Genomic DNA, 18,883 nt, shown 5'->3' with positions numbered 1-18,883 from the left:
TGTCTCCTTCACTTATCTCAGTGAGGTGTCCAATGATGGCACTTTCAATCTCAGCATTAACTATTTACTTGCTGAACATCTGAGCAGAGAGAATGGGGGAAGGAAATGAGGCCTCCTGCCAGGATGCAAATGGAGGAGAGCCACACCGGCAAGGAAGGGAGAAGAAGAAAGTAAGGTGGCAAAGGCAGAGAAGCAATGGGTAGAAGCAGCAGGCTGGTAACAGAGAATCTATTCCCCCTGGTTTCAGAGTGGTAGCCGAGTTAGTCTGTATCAGCAAAAACAAGGAGGAGTCCTTGTGGCATCTTATCTCTAAGGTGCCTCCTTGTTATTCCCCCTAGAGCAATGCTAAACATGACAATAAAGCACTGACCAAAGAATAGCTGAATTCATCGCCCCTTGCCATGGGATTGCACTCCAGTGCCTGAGCAGGCTTGGTTTGTATGGAAACGGGTGTTTCCAGTTCTCATGCTCGCAAAGATACCTGGGAAATGTGAAGAGAGTCTCCAGCAAGGTCAGATGATGATCTAACAATCTCTTCTGGCCTTACAATCTATGAATCATCACCTGCCTAGGTCTGCAGACAGCAAGAAACCTTTGCTCCAAAAGGTGCGACCTGCTCCATTCATTTAAATGGCATGTTAACCCTGAACCCTAACAACAACGATATAAAGCACAACACTGATCACTATCCCACTGCTCTTCATTTTAGCAGATAGATCCAGCTGACATGCTGACCCCACAATCCCCAACTGCCTCTCCTCAGGTGCCAAAGCCTCAACTGCCCCTTCCAAGCTGCCAGCCCCCTCAGCCCCTCCCCCCCAGCTTCAACCCTACCCAAATCCACGATGCCATTGTGTGTTGCCAACATAAAAATCCATGGTGCTTTGAAACAGAGAAAGGGGAGACGGTGTAAAATAAAGTGAATGTAATAATAACCCAGGGAGGAGAGTGGGAGCTGCACTGTTGTTCGTGCTCCTAATTCGTTCATTAACAAAGCCCATTTTTAGTATAAATGAAGCTGTCCCAATATTTCGGTGAGTACGGTGGGAAGCCAGGGACCTTGCCACAGTATTTAGGTCCAGCTTCACATAGAGCTCAAGGGGCCTTGGGCCAGATTTGTAAAGGTATTTAGGCACCACTAGGCTCCTGGCTGCATCTTAAGGCACCTAAATACCTTTGACAGTCTGGGCCCTTTGACTCCAGTGAAGCTGGACAGTGCTGAAAGATGCCCATTATTTACACTTTCCCATCACCACTGGCTTGTTGTGCTGACAAAAGCTGGTGGGTCTGTCTTGGTTTGGGCTCTGTCTTACTGTTCTGCCTGCTCCCAGCAGCTGCTCACGAATGAATTCTTGCCAAACACCATGAGAGAAGTTTCCTACATTTATAAATAAGCCCAGGACTTTGATGGAAAACTCCCCACGATTAGTCAGAACACCCTGGGCAGCTAAGTGAGCACATACCCAGTGAGAAGACATATTTCAACAGCGACCATCAAAGCCGGTCTCAGGTGTACCTGTCCCTACTTCACAACCTCCATTCAATTAATGGGATAGGTCTCTCTCTCTCACTGGGGATTGCCATTCTTCCCAGCACGGACCCAATCCAGAAAGTACGGCTGAGAGAGCTGGCTTCGCAGTTAAAAAGCCACGGCAACCAGTCTTACGAAGCTGTGGGAAGAGAAGTCTCCGATTTCCAGTGCTTTCCACTGGGGATGCCAAGTCAACCCTACCCTGCATCACCACAGTCAAGATGATAGCTCCTCTCCAACTGGCAAATATTCATTGTTGTGATTACACTGACGACAGTTTAAAGTTGTGTTTCATGCATTCACAGAGCTTCAGGCCAAAAGAAACCAACAGATCATCTGCTCTGATCTCCTTATATCACAGGATCTTGTTTTTCACCCAGTTACTCCTGTATTGAGCCCAATAACTTATGACTAAAGTATATCTTCCAAAAAGGCATCCAGCCTGGATATGAGGCCATCAAGAGATGGAGAATCCACCACTTCCTTGGGAGTTTGATCCCAACTTTTCCATTAATTTGCCCAGGCATGATGTCAGGCTGACTAGCATATAGATATCACAGTCATCCCACTTGCCCTTTCTGAATATTGGCACAACATTAGCACTCTACTAGTCTTCTGGAAGTTCCCTGATATTCCAAGATGTATTAAAAATTCACATCAGCAGGCCAGAGATACCCTCAACCAGCTCTTTTATGACTCTTGGATAGAAGTTATCTGGGCCTGCTGATTTTAAAATGTTTACCCCTAGTAGATGTTTAACATCCTCCTCATTAACGAATGAACTGAAAAGTACGTTATCATCCTCAGCTAATCACCTCACGTGATATGAGCGCATCACCCTGCTTCTTTCCAAATAAAGAACAGAAATATTTATAGATCACTTTTGCTATTGCTGCATCATTAGCAATTTTACCATCTCCACCTAGCAAAGGCCTATACCATCACTGAGATTTCTTTTGTTTCTAATACACTTAAATTCTTTCTTATTATCCTTAGCCCTGCCAGCCACGGATTCTTCCCTGATGTCTTTAGCTTACCTTATCAATTTTCTACACTTCATAACTTCCCATTTATATTGATTGACAGCTACTTCCTTTTTTTTTCCCCATTTGTTATATATTGCTATTTATTTCGAATTGCTGCCTTCTCTTCACCACTGAGCCAAAGTTGTCCTCTTTCTTGATTGTTCAATCATGGCTTTTTGGCCATCTAATAAACACTTTTTAAAGAACACCCAATTTTCATTCCCATTCTTCTGTCTAAATTTTTCCTCTCAGTCAATTTTTCTCAGCCTTAGGAATTAGCTCTTTTTAAGCACCAAGAATATATATTTTTGGTTGGTAATGTCCTTTGTTTGCCCACATTGAATGTAAACTGATCATGATCACTGGTCCCTAGGCAATCACCAACTTCCAGTCCAGTGATTAATTCATCTTTATCTGTTATAATGAGGTCTAATATAGAGTTTCCCCATACCAGATACAACTCCCTTTATGTTAGGAAATTATCACCTATATTTTTTAGAAACTCCAGTGATGTTTTCTATTGGCTACATGAGACTTCCAGCAGATGTCTCCCACATTGAAGTTCCCCATGATAACACAATTGTCCCCACACACACATTACAGACAGGTGCTTAAGAAGTAACTCATCCTGTTCTCCGGTTTGATGTGGTGGTACGTAACAGACCTCCACTGGTACCCCCTCCTGGGCTCTGCTAGTTAGCACAAAAAGACTGGAACGTATTTCATCATCCTTATACGACATGAGTCCATCATCCTGCTTCTTTCCAAATACAGAATAGAAACATTTATTGAGAACTTCTGCCTTCTCTGAATCATTATTAACATAGGACACAGGTCTGGAAGGAACCTCCTGGGTCAACAAGTCCAGTCTGCTACTATCATAGAACAACCCCATCATATCATCTCATTCATACATGTATCAAGCTCCATTTTAAAACCAGAAAGGTGTCTTGCCCCCACTCCTCCTACTGGGGGTCAGAAACTGTCTTCTAATTCCCAGCCTACATTCATGCCTGCCCAGTTTATCCCCATTTGTTCTTGAACAATCATTTTAGTGTTCTAGTGATTGCTCCAGTTCATAAGTCAGTGCAGTGATCAGAAACTCTGGCGCTTTCCTTTAAAATCCCAAGTTCTTCACAGTGTGTGTGTTGGATTTTGGAGCAGATGTGGGGGGGAGGCACATGTGCTAAACCAAGTGGCAGGTTGTAATGAATATGGAACAGCAGGTTCTATCCTCCCATTTCCCTTCTCCCTCTCCAGCCCCGTCCAGTCAGGAAGCTTCAGCAGCCACTTGCCCAAACAACTAGCCAGTAAAAAACTTTTGAGAAAAAGCCAAACAATTGCAGGAATGCCAGACAGAGCATGAGTCACCTAGCTGTCAGCAGCAAACGAAGCTGGACGGCAGCCTCCTTGGCCCTTGCTCTACATCTCACCTCAGGAGGCAGCTGGTTTAACTAGAAGAGGAGTAAAGGTAGTTTTGAATGGGGGCTGCCGGCAGGCGGGAGCTGATGGGGGGGGCTGCTGACGTATTACTGTGGCTCTTTGGCTCCTTCTCGGGCTCAGGTTGGCCGCCCCTGCTCCGGGCTAACAGCACACGCAGGGAGCACAGGCAGCGCGACGGAGGAACAGGACTGACAGCACACGCACACCCAGCTGTACCTCTGACTTGTGTGCTGGCTTCTCAGATCTCTCTGCCAATGAAACAGACCAAGTCCAAGGACCCAGAGCTGGATCCCAGCGGCAATACTGAGACAGGGACGCACTGTCCCAGCCAGTGGCATTGAGCAATCACTCCACTTCCCTGTACGCGTCACTCCTCCGAATACAGGCAACAGGAGCACTTAGCAAGTATTAACCCTCAGCAGGGAGAGAGCTGCCCCCCAACCTGCTCCTTCCAGAGAGCCCCACAGACCCAGGCAGCCACCATCCATTCCTGCTCTGCCTCTGCCACAGTCCGGGCAACTAGCTGCCCACCCCAAAATGCCACACAAGGAGCAGCAAAAATGCAGCCAGCTCGGAAGGCAGCATTCCCCAGTGGCTTGGCCAGTGACTCTGCACATTGCACCCAGATAACAGCAGTGTCTTTCCAATTCAAACAGTAAGGGGAACATCTTCCTGGGGAGATCATCACCAGTTTGTGTGCGAACATGCAGGTCTGCTTCGAGCATGTGTCCACCCTTCTGTGACTGTAGCCCTTTCTGCACAGGCCTTCCACGTGGGAGAGGGGAGCATGCTAGGCATCTGTCTGCAGCAGCATGGCAGGGTTTTCCTGAGTCCCCACCACCAGTTAGCGATCCCACTGGGAGTGTTAAGTGGGTTCTGCTGACTCACGGAGGTGAGTTGCTCATTATCCATCTGGACAGAAGGAAGGTAGGAGCAGCTCCAGGAGAGGGAGAGGATATAGGATGTGGGCTGAGAGGGCTGGAGAGGAGCCCTAGGAGCAACCCAGCTCAGGGAGAAGGGCTGAGCTGAATGTTATGTTATTTTAGGGCTCAGTCACAAGGGGGGAGCCAGGATGGTCCCAGCTAGTCTCCCAACACGCCACCTCTCCACATAACCCCAGAGACAGACGCAAGCGTTTGGGATTGCAAAGGCAGCAGCTGCTCATTTGTCACCTCAGGACCAGAGTGAGACCCAGGCCCATTGTGCTGTATTGGCTCAAGCCGGCCATGGCTTTGTCTGCCTCAACACACTGCCCAAAAGTCACCAACCACACCAGGCCATGCTACCCCTTGCATACCACAGCACACTAAGACGAGCAGGCGACAGCCCGCGGCCGCGCTAAGCCGAGCGGGCGACGGCCCGGGGCGCTGGGCTGTGCTAAGCCGAGCGGGCCAAGGTGTGTTGACATAAACACACCCAGGACCCCTTTGCACTAACACACAGCAGCATCTTTCCCTACCTCATCCACAAACTTCTGCAGAAACAACTTCTCCTGGAAGGGCGCGGTCCTCAGGCGTCCTGCAAGAGAGATGGGAGTGTGAGCAGGGCAGGCAGCACCAGCCTGGCCAAACACCCCAGCTCGCTACCTGCACTCTCTGTGACAGGGAGATGAAAGGAGAGGGTGCCTGTTTTTTATTGTTTATTGAATAATCTGGGGGAGCTACTAGGCCATGTAACACCTACACAGGACAGAGAGGGAACCCCAGGACACATCAGCCCTGGCACCAGGGCCCATTAGGAAAGCATTAAAGCCAAGGAGAGCTTGGCGGCTGACAAGCATTGCCCAGACATTTCTCCGGGCCTGTGACATTGACATGAACTGTGACCATATAGATCATTGTTGCAACCACTGTTATATATTTGCAGCAAATATTGTACAAAGGTTGTCAAGTGAGGTGTCTATGACAAGGTTCTGGTTTGCTGGTTACGATGATGCTATCTGGGTGCATGGATCATTTTTGTATTTAAAGTTATAAGTATTGGCTCTAGACTGTCTGTATTTCAAACTTGTGCTGTGCTTCTGGGAGACACCCCAGACAATTTGGTGTCAGCTCTGCCTAGCCTGCTGGATGGCCCATTAAGGACCATCAGCGACACAACTGACCCATTGAGAGAAGGCAAATACACCCTGTGACTCAGCAAGGCAGGGACAGGCCTATGGACAGAACTGTAAGGTTTTTTCATGCCATGTGCTGGGCAGCTTGTGTTTGGGACAAAGGAAGCAGAGGCCACATGGCAAAAGGACTGTAAAAGGAAGCTGCATCTTCTCTTCAATCCTGCTTCTTACCTCTGGAGGGACTTTGCTACAAACTGCTCTGAACAAAGGACTGAGGACCCATCCCAGCACTCTCCCCACATCCCCATCATTGCCTGCACCTCAGGCTAAGCTTGTTGCTCCCCAGCCCACTGGAAGCCATTGTGCTGCCCTAGAACCACCCACCCGCAGCAGAAGCAAGAGGCAAACACATACATTTTGGTGTGTCCCAAAAAAATGGTGACGGCCGTTTCAAGCTTCCTCTGCAGCCCAGCTGAGGGTGGGGGAGGGTCTCCTGCTGCTCCCACTCCTTCACCCAGAGACTACTGCCTCAGAGCGAGGCCCGCTATCTTCCCCAGCACCCTGCAGTGGTATCCCACCATGCAGCTCTGAAGCCAGAAGTCAAAAAGATCCCACAAAACTAAGTGATTGGGCAACAAAATGGCAAATGAAATTTAATGTGGATAAATACAACAAGGAGTCCGGTGGCACCTTAAAAACTAACAGATTTATTTGGGCATAAGCTTTCATGGGTAAAAACCTTACTTGTTGCATCTGAAGAAGTGAAGTTTTTACCCACAAAAGCTTATGCCCAAATAAATCTGTTAGTTTTTAAGGTGCCACCAGACTCCTTGTTGTTTTTGTAGATACAGACTAACACGGCTACCCCCTGATACTTGAATGTGGATAAATGTAAAGTAATGCACATTGGAAAAAATAACCCCAACTATACATACAATATGATGGGGGATAATTTAGCTACAACTAATCAGGAAATAGATCGTGGATAGTTCTCTGAAGATGTCCACGCAGTGTGCAGCGGTAGTCAAAAAAGCAAACAGGACATTAGGAATCATTCAAAAAGGATAGAGAATAAGATGGAGAATATCTTATTGCCCTTGTATAAATCCATGGTACGCCCACATCTTGAATACTGCGTACAGATGTGGTCTCCTCATCCTACTGCAGTCATGCCATCACCCAAGGGCAGGAGCTCCTCTTTCCTACTCCTGCAAACAGGAAAGCCAGCCGTTCTGTGGAACCATGGACATGGGCCCCTGAGGACGTCCCAGCGAGACCACCCGAGGTTGGTCCCAATACCTGGCTTGCCTGGCCCTGTATCTAGCTCCAGGCCATCATTTCTCCTCCACCACCATGAACTGTTCCTCAAGAGCGGATCAGGTGATTGCTCCATCCGCCAACAATGGGACAAACACTGCTGGTGGGAAGCCCTGCACCTCATGTCATATTAAGGAACCCCTTTGAGGTGCTGGGTGGGCACAAAGTGACTGGAGAATGACACCTCCAGCCCCCTTGCTGGCTCCTGCATCAAGCATACCTGCTGATTCTACACCCACAGATAAGCTTCTTTGGACTCCCATGAGCCCTGAAGATCCAGCACAGCAACACCAGAGGGAGCCGGAGTCTGGTCTGACTCACGTGCTAACCTAGTTCCAAGCACAGGCCGTGCGCTGCCCTTACTCGCACCCACCCCCTAAGGGAGGCAGCAGGTGTCGCTGCGAAAGGGAATCGCCCTGCACAATCCCTATTCCTGGGGTGATGCACAAGCCTTAGAATCATAGAAGATCAGGGTTGGAAGGGACCTCAGGAGGTATCTAGTCCAACCCCCTGCTCAAAGCAGAATCAACCCCAACTAAATCCTCCCAGACAGGGCTTTGTCAAGCCGGGCCTTAAACACCTGTAAGGAAGGAGATTCCACCGCCTCCCTAGGGAACCCATTCCAGTGCTTCACCACCCTCCTAGTGAAATAGTGTTTCCTAATATCCAACCTAAACCTCCCCCACTGCAACTTGAGACCCTTACTCCTTGTTCTGTCATCTGCCACCACTGAGAGCAGTCTAGATCTGTCCTCTTTGGAACCCCCCTTCAGGTAGTTGAAAGCAGCTATCAAATCCCCCCTCATTCTTCTCTTCTGCAGACTAAATAAGCCCAGTTCCCTCAGCCTCTCCTCATAAGTCATGTGCTCCAGACCCCTAATCATTTTTGTTGCCCTCCGTTGGACTCTTTCCAATTTTTCCACATCCTTCTTGTAGTGTGGGGCCCAAAACTGGACACAGTACACTAGATGAGGCCTCACCAATGTCGAATAAAGGGGAACTATTACGTCCCTCGAGCTGCTGGCGATGCCCCTACTTATACAGCCCAAAATGCCATCAGCCTTCTTGGCAACAAGGACACACTGTCGACTCATATCCAGCTTCTCCTCCACTGTAACCCCTAGGTCGTTTTCTGCAGAACTGCTGCCTAGTCACTCGGTCCCTAGTCTGTAGCAGTGCATGGGATTCTTCCGTCCTAAGTGCAGGACTCCGCACTTGTCCTTATTGAACCACATCAGATTTCTTTTGGCTCAATCCTCTAATTTGTCTAGGCCCCTCTGTATCCTGTCCCTACCCTCTAGCGTATCTACCACTCCTCCCAGTTTAGTGTCATCTGCAAACTTGCTGAGAGTGCAGTCCACGCCATCCTCCAGATCATTAATGAAGATACTGAACAAAACTGGCCCCAGGACCGACCCTTGGGGCACTCCGCTTGAAACCGGCTGCCAACTAGACATGGAGCCATTAATCACTACCCGTTGAGCCCGATGATCTAGCCAGCTTTCTATTCACCTTATAGTCCATTCATCCAGCCCATACTTCTTTAACTTGCTGGCAAGAATACTGTGGGAGACCGTATCAAAAGCTTTGTTTAAGTCAAGGAATAACACGTCCACTGCTTTCCCCTCACCCACAGAGCCAGTTATCTCCTCATAGAAGGCAATTAGGTTAGTCAGGCATGACTTGCCCTTGGTGAATCCATGCCGACTGTTCCTGATCACTTTCCTCTCCTCTAAGTGCTTCAAAATGGATTCCTTGAGGACCTGCTCCATGATTTTTCCAGGGATTGAGGTGAGGCTGCCTGGCCTGTAGCTCCCCAGACCCTCCTCCTTCCCTTTTTTAAAGATGGACACTACATTAGCCTTTTTCCAGTCATCCTTAAAGGCCCCAGCTCACCCCTCACCTTCCAGTGGGCATTTGTGGCACCAGTTAGTAGGAAAACCCTCGCCACTAGTAAGGAGAGCAAGTCTGAGCTGGAATCACTGAGATTACAGAGCCTGGAGCACCTGACATCAGTTTCCAGCACTGCACTTCTCAAGGGGGCTGTATAAATAACCAACGAGACAGCCTGCTCTCCGTTCTCAGGCCCGCGCGGCATGCAGAGAGCAGTGTGTCAGACAAGCAGCACTAGGCCAGTTCCCAGCTACCTAGTGGATCCTGGGGAGCTGGTCCGGAGCATAGAAGCCCTCTGATGTGCAAGGGAAGCTCTTTGAGGAAATCAGGCCATGCTGGTGAAAAGCAGAGCATCCCCCTCTTCCCCCTTCGTTAACACTGCCCTCCAGCCCAACACGTGCGGAGCCTCTGCCAGCTGTGAACCGAATCCACACGCCAGAGGCATCGCCAGCCGAGGGTGGGACCCAGAACCCCTTCCAATCACGAGGGACTCCACCCACCAGCGACAGCGCCGCCAGTCCTTATATCACTGTGCTCTGCCAGCTGGGGATTAAACCCAGGCCCCTCATTAACATCTCAGAGGCTCCACACTGGAAACAGACCATGCGTACAGCCACGCTTCCAGTGTTCTTCTAAGGAAGCTGAGGGGAAGAGCCGGGAACCCCTGGTTCCTCTCCAAGTGCTCTGCAAGCTACTGCATGTGGGAAAAAAGCCTGACTCTGCTCCAGTTCCTTCACTAGCTGGCCTTGGATCCAGGCTCCTGGTAAACAGCCAGGTACTCTAAGTAAAGCAAAGAGCCCCTTGGCGACTTCCCAAGTCCTTCGGCTACTGGTCAATGTCCATTCCTCCTCCCCCTCTCCCCTGGGGACTACTCCCAAGGCTTCTGGCTACTGTCTGACTGCTGTAGCAGCTGAACATGAAACACAAGCCTCGTTGGGTAACAGCCAGACTGAGCACTTTGTGCCAACCCTGTGCAGGGAAGGAAACTCACTCCCTGCTCTCTCCAGCCCTGGTTTCCCCAGGAGTGGAACAGCCCTCCATACCTCTGCTGAGAGCAGCCCCGCTCTCCCTGTAGTCTTCAATCTCAGCATCCTTCTGCACCAGGAGAGATGCCAGCTCTTGCAGCTGGTACTGCAATGACAGGCTCATCCTGATGAGAGGCCGCACAAGATGACGGGAAATCTGGGTGGGAAAGACAAAACAGGGAAGGCCAAGAAGGGGACTTAAACTGTTTCTAGAACAAAAGTGGTTGAAGCAGGTCAGTCGACAGCAGCAATGTATTAGCAAGAGCTATAACCAGAGTTTACTCAGGACTTCTCAGCGCTCACCAATCACAGGAATGCCTGTCTGCCACTCCAGCATCTACCAGCAAGAGGCACTCTATGGAACAGGTTGTGCAGGGAGGTCTCTGTCATCCCTGCCTCTCCCAGTAGGAGGCACTGTAGGGAATAGTATAGAAATGTTGGCTGTGAAAGGAGCTGTAGAGAAGGGGGCAGGAGCTCTAACTGTGGGATAACTTCCATCTACCCCAGTCCCAGCCTCTCCCAGCAAGAGGCGCTGTACAAAACAGCACAGGCAGTGAGGAACAAGATGGACATATGGTGGAGAAGGTTCAATATAGGAGACACTCCAACTCCACAGACAGCTATGGGAGTGGCAGGAGACAACAACAAACTCCTTCGGTCTGATCAGCCCACTGAGAGCTTCTGTAAGCAGCACAAACAGGCCCCTCTGAGCCTCATGCCCCCCCAGCCCCTGTGGGCCCCGACGTGAATTCTGACACTGGAAACAGACATGGCTGGGACTAAAAAAAATAATAAAAAGTAAAAGGAACCGTGCTGTCAAATTGCAGCTTGAGGAAACAGAGGAAGTTCACAGGAAGATGAGATCAAAGGCATGAGGAATCTCTACCCCCAAATCCTATCCAGGCCCTTGCTGCTGCCCCCCATGCACCCAGCCCAGGCCACCTCCTCCTTGCCCAAGGCCTCTCAGTGCCAGCAGCGTATTACCGCCTAGGCCGACAAGGTGTCCTGACAGTGATGCCATATTCACTATATCCCCATGTCCGGGGCTTGGGTTTGCAGCACAGAATGAGTAGGGTTTTCCTAGGCCTAGGGCGGCAAATTTGCAGGGGCAGCAAATTTATAATAGCAGCATTTTTGTAATCGCGGCATCAGTGACGCCGCGATTCTACCAATCATAGCGCGTATTGAAACCACCAAATGACGGCGCGACACCATTTAGTAAACATACTCACGAGAATCCTAAGCGTTAATAATATGACTGGAAGGAAGAAATTAAGCAGTTCTCAGTTTTGGATCGATGCGCAGTCCCGCGCTATAAGCGAAATCGCGCTATACAGACGCGCGTTCAAGCAAGGATCCGCTGTACTTGTAATTTTATTTATAATAAAACTTGTAAATGTTCAATTATTTTAATGATATTTAGATTCATTTTAGTTCAAACAAATTTGTAAAAAAACTAAAACAAGTTCATATGAGGCCGGGGGCGGCAAAATCATTAATCCGCCACTGCTCAGTGCAGAGGGTCCTGCCCTATTCCTCAGTGTGCACTGGATGAACCCTGCTCCGCCTCGCCCCAAGGGCACTGTCTCCAGGGAACACACTCTCTCTGCAGCTTCCTGGCCCTCACGTCAAAGGGGTTCAAGTCAGGCCAGGCCGAGCTCTGCTCCCAATGGACCATCTCACCCAACAACTCCAGTGAGATGGACACAGGAAATAGCCCCCTCACTGTCATCTGTGGGATAGCCTGGGCAAGACCCATGCAGCAGGGCCCAATGCACCCTCAGAGCCTGTTTGACAAAACCCTACTCATTCTGTGCTGCATTCTTATCAGCAAACCCAAGCCCCGGACATGGGGATATAGTGAATACGGCATCACTGTCAGGACACCACAACCCGGAGAGGCCCTGCATCCATGGCACACTCACTGCAGAGAGCTGGGGGGTTGAGTTCTGCAGCCTCCCTTCTCTTTCAGCCAAAGGTTCAAGCCATGGACACTACAGGTCCCAAAATGCAATGCGGCCTCCACTCGGGTCAAGACGCTGGGACCTGTGGTCCCCATGGGCCATCCCTCCACTTGCAGAGCTGAGGGCGGGAGCAATCTGCTCCACTCTAGGCCAGTTCAGCACAGGCCTCAGATTCTTGGGGAGCGGCTGAGCAAAGCCTGGGCCCCGTTCCTGCATTGCTAACAGTAGCACTTAGCATTATACAATGCTTCCCATCGCCTAAGTGCTTTACAAACATTAATCACAATATGAACTAACAGGACAGTGGCAGCTGCTGGTTCACAGCTCGCTCTATCACTCCGATAACGCTATGGGATTCATACCCTCTTTGAAGGGCAGGAGAATGAGGGATAGCTCAGTGGTTTCCAGAGCCATGTGTCCTGGCCCAGGTGAGCAGCATGGGTCTGCCCCACATCCCGTGCTCTTAATGGAACCAGAGCTAACATGGCTCCCCTTTTGTTACTTCTCCACCTGTGCACCAGCAGAGATGGGCACGGCTCTGGGAAGGTCTTGCTGCTGGACAGCCAGCAGCGGGCACTGACAGACGGGGCGGGTTTTGGTAGGCCCCATTTGTTGTTTGTAAAAGGATTTCAGGGCTGGTGAAAGGAGCTGCAATGGCAGCGGGAGACTGACTCCTCCATGTACCCCAGAAAAGGCACAGCCTGGAGTAGCTCCACCCCTGAACACAGACAACAACTTACAACTCTGCTAGGGAGGATGAGCCTGTGGGGTGAGCTCTGTCCAGCCTCATCACCCTTTCAGTCCCTGGCATTGCCAGTGGGTCAATAGGTGCCCACCGCATGGATGGATTCTGAGGACGTCTGTCCCACTAGCCACGGGACTGAGACCCCAGCTCTGCTCTTTTTAAAGAAAAAGGGGAGAATTTTAAGTGCAGATATTTCAAACCCACATCAGAACTTTCAGGCAGGTCCAATATTGGTCTGATCAAAGGGCCAATGCCCTTTAAAGGGGCCCCGCCAGGGAGCCTCATCCTGTCCTCTTGCTAGCTGTCCTGTCCCACCCTTCCACAGTCATGCTGAACAGATGGGGAGTTTGTTTTGTACATGGTATTACAACAAATTTTGCAGCAGAGTGGAACACGCACACGCACTGTCCCAGCAAGTGGCACTCACAACCTGCCTAGGAGGCCCCTTCCCAGATACAGCTGCCTCAGCTTCTCTAGGGCAAGTCACAAATCCATCCATCACTTGCCTCTCAGCTGCCTCTGTTGACTAGCAACAATTATTAGTTAGGTGCACAGCACCCTCTGGTGCACACTGGACACCACTACAATTTAATCAAGCTACAGAGAACACACAGCCTTAAAGACAATTGTATGTAAGAGCAAAGAATGCCCCAAATTTCCCCTATGCATACCACTGTGGACGAATACACTCCTCACCTGCAGAGCCACTGAGACAGCTGGAAGTGAAGCCCTCACAGGCCAATTTGTTCTATAAAAGAACAAGGGAACGTCCAAACAGGGGTGTGTGCAAGAGGACAAGCAGGGGCAAGCCACCCATCAGTGAGGGGCACAAAACTCTTCTGGAGCTAGGGCAGTACTGGGGCCAGGGCAGCTCCTCCAGCCCTGGGGCCACAGGGGAGATCCAGCTCCTCTGGCTGCCAGGAGAGAGTGAGCTTCTCCAGCGGCCGGAAGGGGGGGAGAACTAGCTCCTCTGGCCATGGGGGCACAGGAAGTGCCCCTCCAAAAGTGACCAAATCTTTATTCCTGTACACACCCCTACATCCAATTAAACTGAAAAGCAGTGAATTCAAAACTGATCAAAGGAAACGCTTTTTCATAAGACACTCAATTAGCCTGTGGCACTCATTGCCACAAGAAATCATCAAAGCAGCATCAGCTATTTATATGGATAATGGGAACATCCAGAGTTACAACAATAAGGATGTTTTTTAAACCCAATGTTTTTGGCAGGGCTATAAACCTTCATTCTTCAGGGCACGTGCCAATCTCTGACCTAGGGACAGCCATTCCATCACTGCCCACTGCAGAGTTCCCTGCACCTCCTTCTGAGCAGCTAGGACAGGCTTCTGTCAGAGGTAGGAAACTGAACTGGAGGAGCCCTGCTCTGGGCCAGCCTGGCCATTTGTGTTCCTAACTAACCCAGCACCTGGTGTGCTTGGTTCCTGATTTTCTTTCTGGTCCGAGTTTGGAATCTCAGACTGAAGCCTCCTAGCTGTTTGCATGGTGCCACCTACTAAAAGTAATTACCCCAAACAAACAGCCTCTTCCATCCCGCAGGTACACAGAGCATTGTACAAAGGTCAAGAGACATAAAAGCACAGACCAGAATCACATCCCCCACCAAAGAATCCAATGAGACAACATCAAGCAGTGCTGCAAAACAGTTTGGCAGGAAGTGAGCAAGCCTTGTTTCCCAGCTGGAACTGCAGGAGGAGTTTTGGGAGAGAACAAAGCCACTCGGAAGCGCTGCAAGAGCTGGACTGTTAGCTGCAAAGCCAAAGCACCTTTCATTACCAGGTGGCCAGAGCCTCAGTTTTATGTTTCAACCAAAACACAGACCTCTAGCAGCACAGCATTGCTTAGCACTGCACAAAGGCATTGGGGTCAGCACTGGATCCAAGAACAGAGCACCCCCACTCCCACTCCTTGCAGCGTAGCGTGCCACCTACTACCACACTGGGGCCCTACTCCTTACTGAGCCAGCCACCCCACTCCTTGATTCACCTACACATTCCTTAGACTAGGACTTGCCTCCCAGGCCTGGCCCCCATTAACTTACATTGGAGAGGGTTCAAAGAAGAGCCACAAGAAGGATTACAGGATTTGACAGACTCAAGGAACTCAATCTATTTAGCTTAACAAAGAGAAGGTTAAGAGGTGATTTGATCACAGTCTGTAAGTACCTACGTGGGGAACGAATATTTAATAACGGGCTCTTCAGTCTAGCAGACAAAGATAAAATACAATCTAATGGCTCGAAGTTGAAGCTAGACAAATTCAGACTGGAAATAAGGTGTACATTTTTAATGGGGGAGAGCGATCAACCATTGGGACAACTTACTTGGGACATGGTAGATTCTCCATCCCTGACAATTTTTAAATCAAGACTGGCTGCTTCTCTAGAAGATCTGCTCTAGGAATGATTGTGGGGGGCATTCTCCAACCTGTGCTAGACAGGAGGTCAGACTAGATGATCACAATGGTCACTTCTGGCCTTGGAAACTACAAAACTCTGCTTAGCTTGAGAGTTCCAATGGAGGTTTGACTGCAGGACAAGATCGACACCTAAGCAACCAAGCATATGCCTCTCCCTACTCCTCCTCGCTTGTATCTCATCATGCGACCCCACCACTCCACCCCGCCAGCAATGCCAGGCTCCATCACCAGCTTCGCCCACAAGTCCCATTGCACTTTCTTCCATGGTGACCCATACGCAGGGAACTGAGCTAGTCCATAAAGCCGCCACCCTGGACATCTTCAGATCCCTCCCCTCTTCTAGGCAGGTGGCTTGGGGGGCCCCCCCAATACCCACTTGGCTCATGGCTAATGACTATCTTTGTCCCAGCTCCCCTTGTTTGCTACATCCACTTCTTGTATCTCACTTAGATGGCAAGCTCTTTGGAGCAGCGACCATCTCTGACCCTGTGTTTGTACAGCGCCCTACACAGCAGTGCCCTGCTCCTGGAGGAGGCCTCCAGATGCTATTGTCACACAAATAATTAATGCAAGGAATGAATACAAGGCAGTGCTATGGCCTATGCTAGATACTCAACAATAGTCCCTTCTGGCCTTAGTATCTATGAGTGGCTCTAGGGAACAGTGCTACACAGCCCCGCAGCTCTTCAGCTCCCTCCCCATCCCTGCAGGGACTAGGCAGGGTACTTGGCTTTTACCGACACCAACTCAGGAATCCCCCCAACACCCCTGGGAGGCGGGGGAGGGGAGAATACTCTTTCCCACAGGAGGTGAAACTGTGGCACTGAGAAAAGCAGTGACTCGGCCAAGGATACATAATGAGCCGGTGGCAGAGCCAGTGTCAGAACTCAGGCCCTTCTACCGCCCAGCTTGGTGCTCATTCCCCCGGCTGCACTGTTTTATTATTAAGGTTATTGCGATTGCTGTGCTGGGTGCAGCACACACACAGGCAGAGACAGGAGGGGGGGACAAATTCCGGGAGGTTTCATCACATGACATTATCTTTAATTAAAGCCTAATCTTTAATTCCTGGCTTGTGTTCCACTGGATTGTAGTCTACTTTTGTCTGCTAGGCTGAAGAGCCCGTTATTAAATGTTTGTTCCCCATGGAGGGTTGGCGACCCTAAGAGATAGTCCTTGGCCGGTGGAGCTGACAGTCTGACCTGAGCAGGAAGCAGTAAGTGGCTGTGTCACAAAGCAGGGGAGGGGAGCAAGGGTCAGACCAGGTGATGCAGGCAATTAGTGCACACCTTGGTAACTCCACAGCCTCCACAAGATTTTTTAAAATCAATTAACTCAGCTCCCATCAGTGACTGGCTAGTTTTGCTGAGCATCTCAGCAGGAGGGGCAGGCATGTGGCACATTGCAGAACCTTTTCCTCACCATCTCCACAGCAGCTGCGGGGCAGTGGAAATCCCAGTAGAAGGGTAGTCCGGAGAGCTCACTTTTCACATGGATGGTGAGTTTGCTGGAGGTCTGTTGGCAGGAGAAGGAGTTGGCGTCGCTCTCTCTTCCTTCCAGCAAAGGGCACATCAGGTTGCTCAAGCGATTCAGGAAAGACGACACATGGGCTGTCAGCCGCTTGTTCAGCTCCTAGGAAAGCCCAAATGGAAAGGTGCAGTTAGTGGGAGCCACAAGAGACCCCAATGTTAGGCTCACTCAGATCGGGTAAAAACCCCAGCAAATAGGGTCCATCCCAATTCATTCTGTCCCAGGGCTCCCCACTCTAACAGTCCATCCTTGGGACTGTCACTGCAGGCAGCTTAGCCACACGTCCTCCTTCACCTTCCCTTAGCCAATACAGAACAAAGCCTCCAATGGAACAAGGAGGACTGAGAGCAACAGACTCCCATCTGGTCTATGCTCGACAAAGAACTTTCCTCACCAGTTCTCCCCATGCCCGTCACGCCTGGGATCTGGGCGTTTCCTCCTGGCCCACCAGATCCCCAGCTCTGGGCAGGTGGAGTTCGAAAGGGCAGGATGTAGAGGGCATAATGAAATTTTATCCCCATGTGGTTCCTGGGATGCCTTCTCCAATATCCCACTGCCCTCCCATTACCACCCCAGGGCTCTCCTGCGCTAGGACACCTCTCAGCTGCTCCAGGCTGGCTGAGGAACTGTTACAGCCTAGCCCACCTGCCAAGACAGACAAATGGGAAGCGGCCATTGTAGTATATGGGAGTAGCCAAGACACCTCTGCCCATCACCATCCACTCCCCAGCAGACGCCACACTCTATAAAATACTCAAACATTAAGCCCAGTGATCGGGGTAACAGCTCCCCCAAGGGGCTCCAAACAGGCCCTGCTCCCATTTGCCCCTTGGCCCGGAGACAGAGGGGACCTGGAAGAGAGGCAGATGGTCGCTTGTGCTACCTGGCCTGTTTCTGAAACTATAGAAGATGTGAGTGACATCATTAAAACGAGCATGTAACTGAGGCTGCAGAAACTGCCAGGGTAGCATCCCTGGAGGAGCGGTCCTGAAGAGGAAGCTGCTGGTAGCCTCTGACCTGGCCACTAAAGCTAACAACCGTCTCTCCCTTGATGGCCATACCCAATTCTATGGCATCACAATCACCAGAAAGATGGGGGAAGGAGGACAGGCTGCCAGAGTGAGACACTGCTAGTGCACTGGCCTTGCACCCCTGGAAACAAGCTTCCATCCCAGCCTACAAGGGAAGTGCGTCTGATGGCCTCACCCCAAGCGATCTCTCTCAGAATCACAGAACCACCAGTTTGGTACAGTGTCTGAGGAGGAGGGATCCAGGACTGGAACAGCCGGAGGTGCTGACTCAGAACTGAGGGGCACTGACAGAGCTGTGGGGAAGGAAACCAGGACTGGAATAGAAGGGAGGCTGCAGATCAGGATTGAGGGACATCAGCAGAGATTAGGTGCAGGAGCCCAGGACTAGCATAGCAGTAAATGTTGTAGGTCAGAATGGAGAGGAATCAGCAGACCTGTGTAGGGCTTCCCACATCAAGGCCTTCTACCCTAGTCCTAATGAAGCTGTCATCCCCCCTCTGCGCGTTCTATAAGCTCATGCTGGAATGTTAGCTGGCTTAAGCATAAAAGGGGGTTTGTGGATTTTGCAAACCTCATTCCAGACTCACCTTGGACCTTTTCCCAACGACATCCGTGTCTGCACGCTCATACCACACACTGCTGAGGTCAGAGATCAGCAAGACGTAGCCGGTTTCTCTGAAACAAGCCTTGGCAATAAAAGTGGATTCACCAAAGCAAACTGAAGCCCAAGGCTGTGTCAGGAGGTTGCTGTCTAGATCCTCGGAGCCCTCCATCCTGCAAGAGAGCAAACAGGCTTAGACAGCAGCACTCCCAGCAAAGGCAGAGCACAACTTCCACCAGATCCCACTCCCTGGAGAGAACATGCTCCAGGAAAGCTTACGTGCCTCT

The 18,883-nt window shown here is 50.4% G+C and overlaps 1 protein-coding gene across 2 annotated transcripts in view; it reads right to left on the bottom strand.

Moving 5' to 3' along the window:
* Positions 1-18,883, bottom strand: part of NHEJ1 (non-homologous end joining factor 1) — a 140,646-nt gene that overhangs the window by 119,426 nt on the left and 2,337 nt on the right. For both annotated transcript variants that reach the window (XM_065560452.1, XM_065560453.1), the window contains exons 2-5: positions 18,583-18,769; positions 16,857-17,066; positions 10,308-10,446; positions 5,459-5,517 (exon numbers count right to left, since the gene is read on the bottom strand). In XM_065560452.1, coding sequence (XP_065416524.1) covers positions 5,459-5,517; positions 10,308-10,446; positions 16,857-17,066; positions 18,583-18,768 — 594 coding nt within the window. In that variant the 5' untranslated portion in view covers position 18,769. The remainder of the gene's footprint in view (positions 1-5,458; positions 5,518-10,307; positions 10,447-16,856; positions 17,067-18,582; positions 18,770-18,883) is intronic.

This window comes from Chrysemys picta, chromosome 11, assembly GCF_011386835.1.
Source record: "Chrysemys picta bellii isolate R12L10 chromosome 11, ASM1138683v2, whole genome shotgun sequence".
Classification (NCBI taxonomy): domain Eukaryota; kingdom Metazoa; phylum Chordata; order Testudines; family Emydidae; genus Chrysemys; species Chrysemys picta.
Note: the sequence above shows the minus strand (reverse complement) of the source record. Positions and strands in the feature narration are given on the sequence as shown.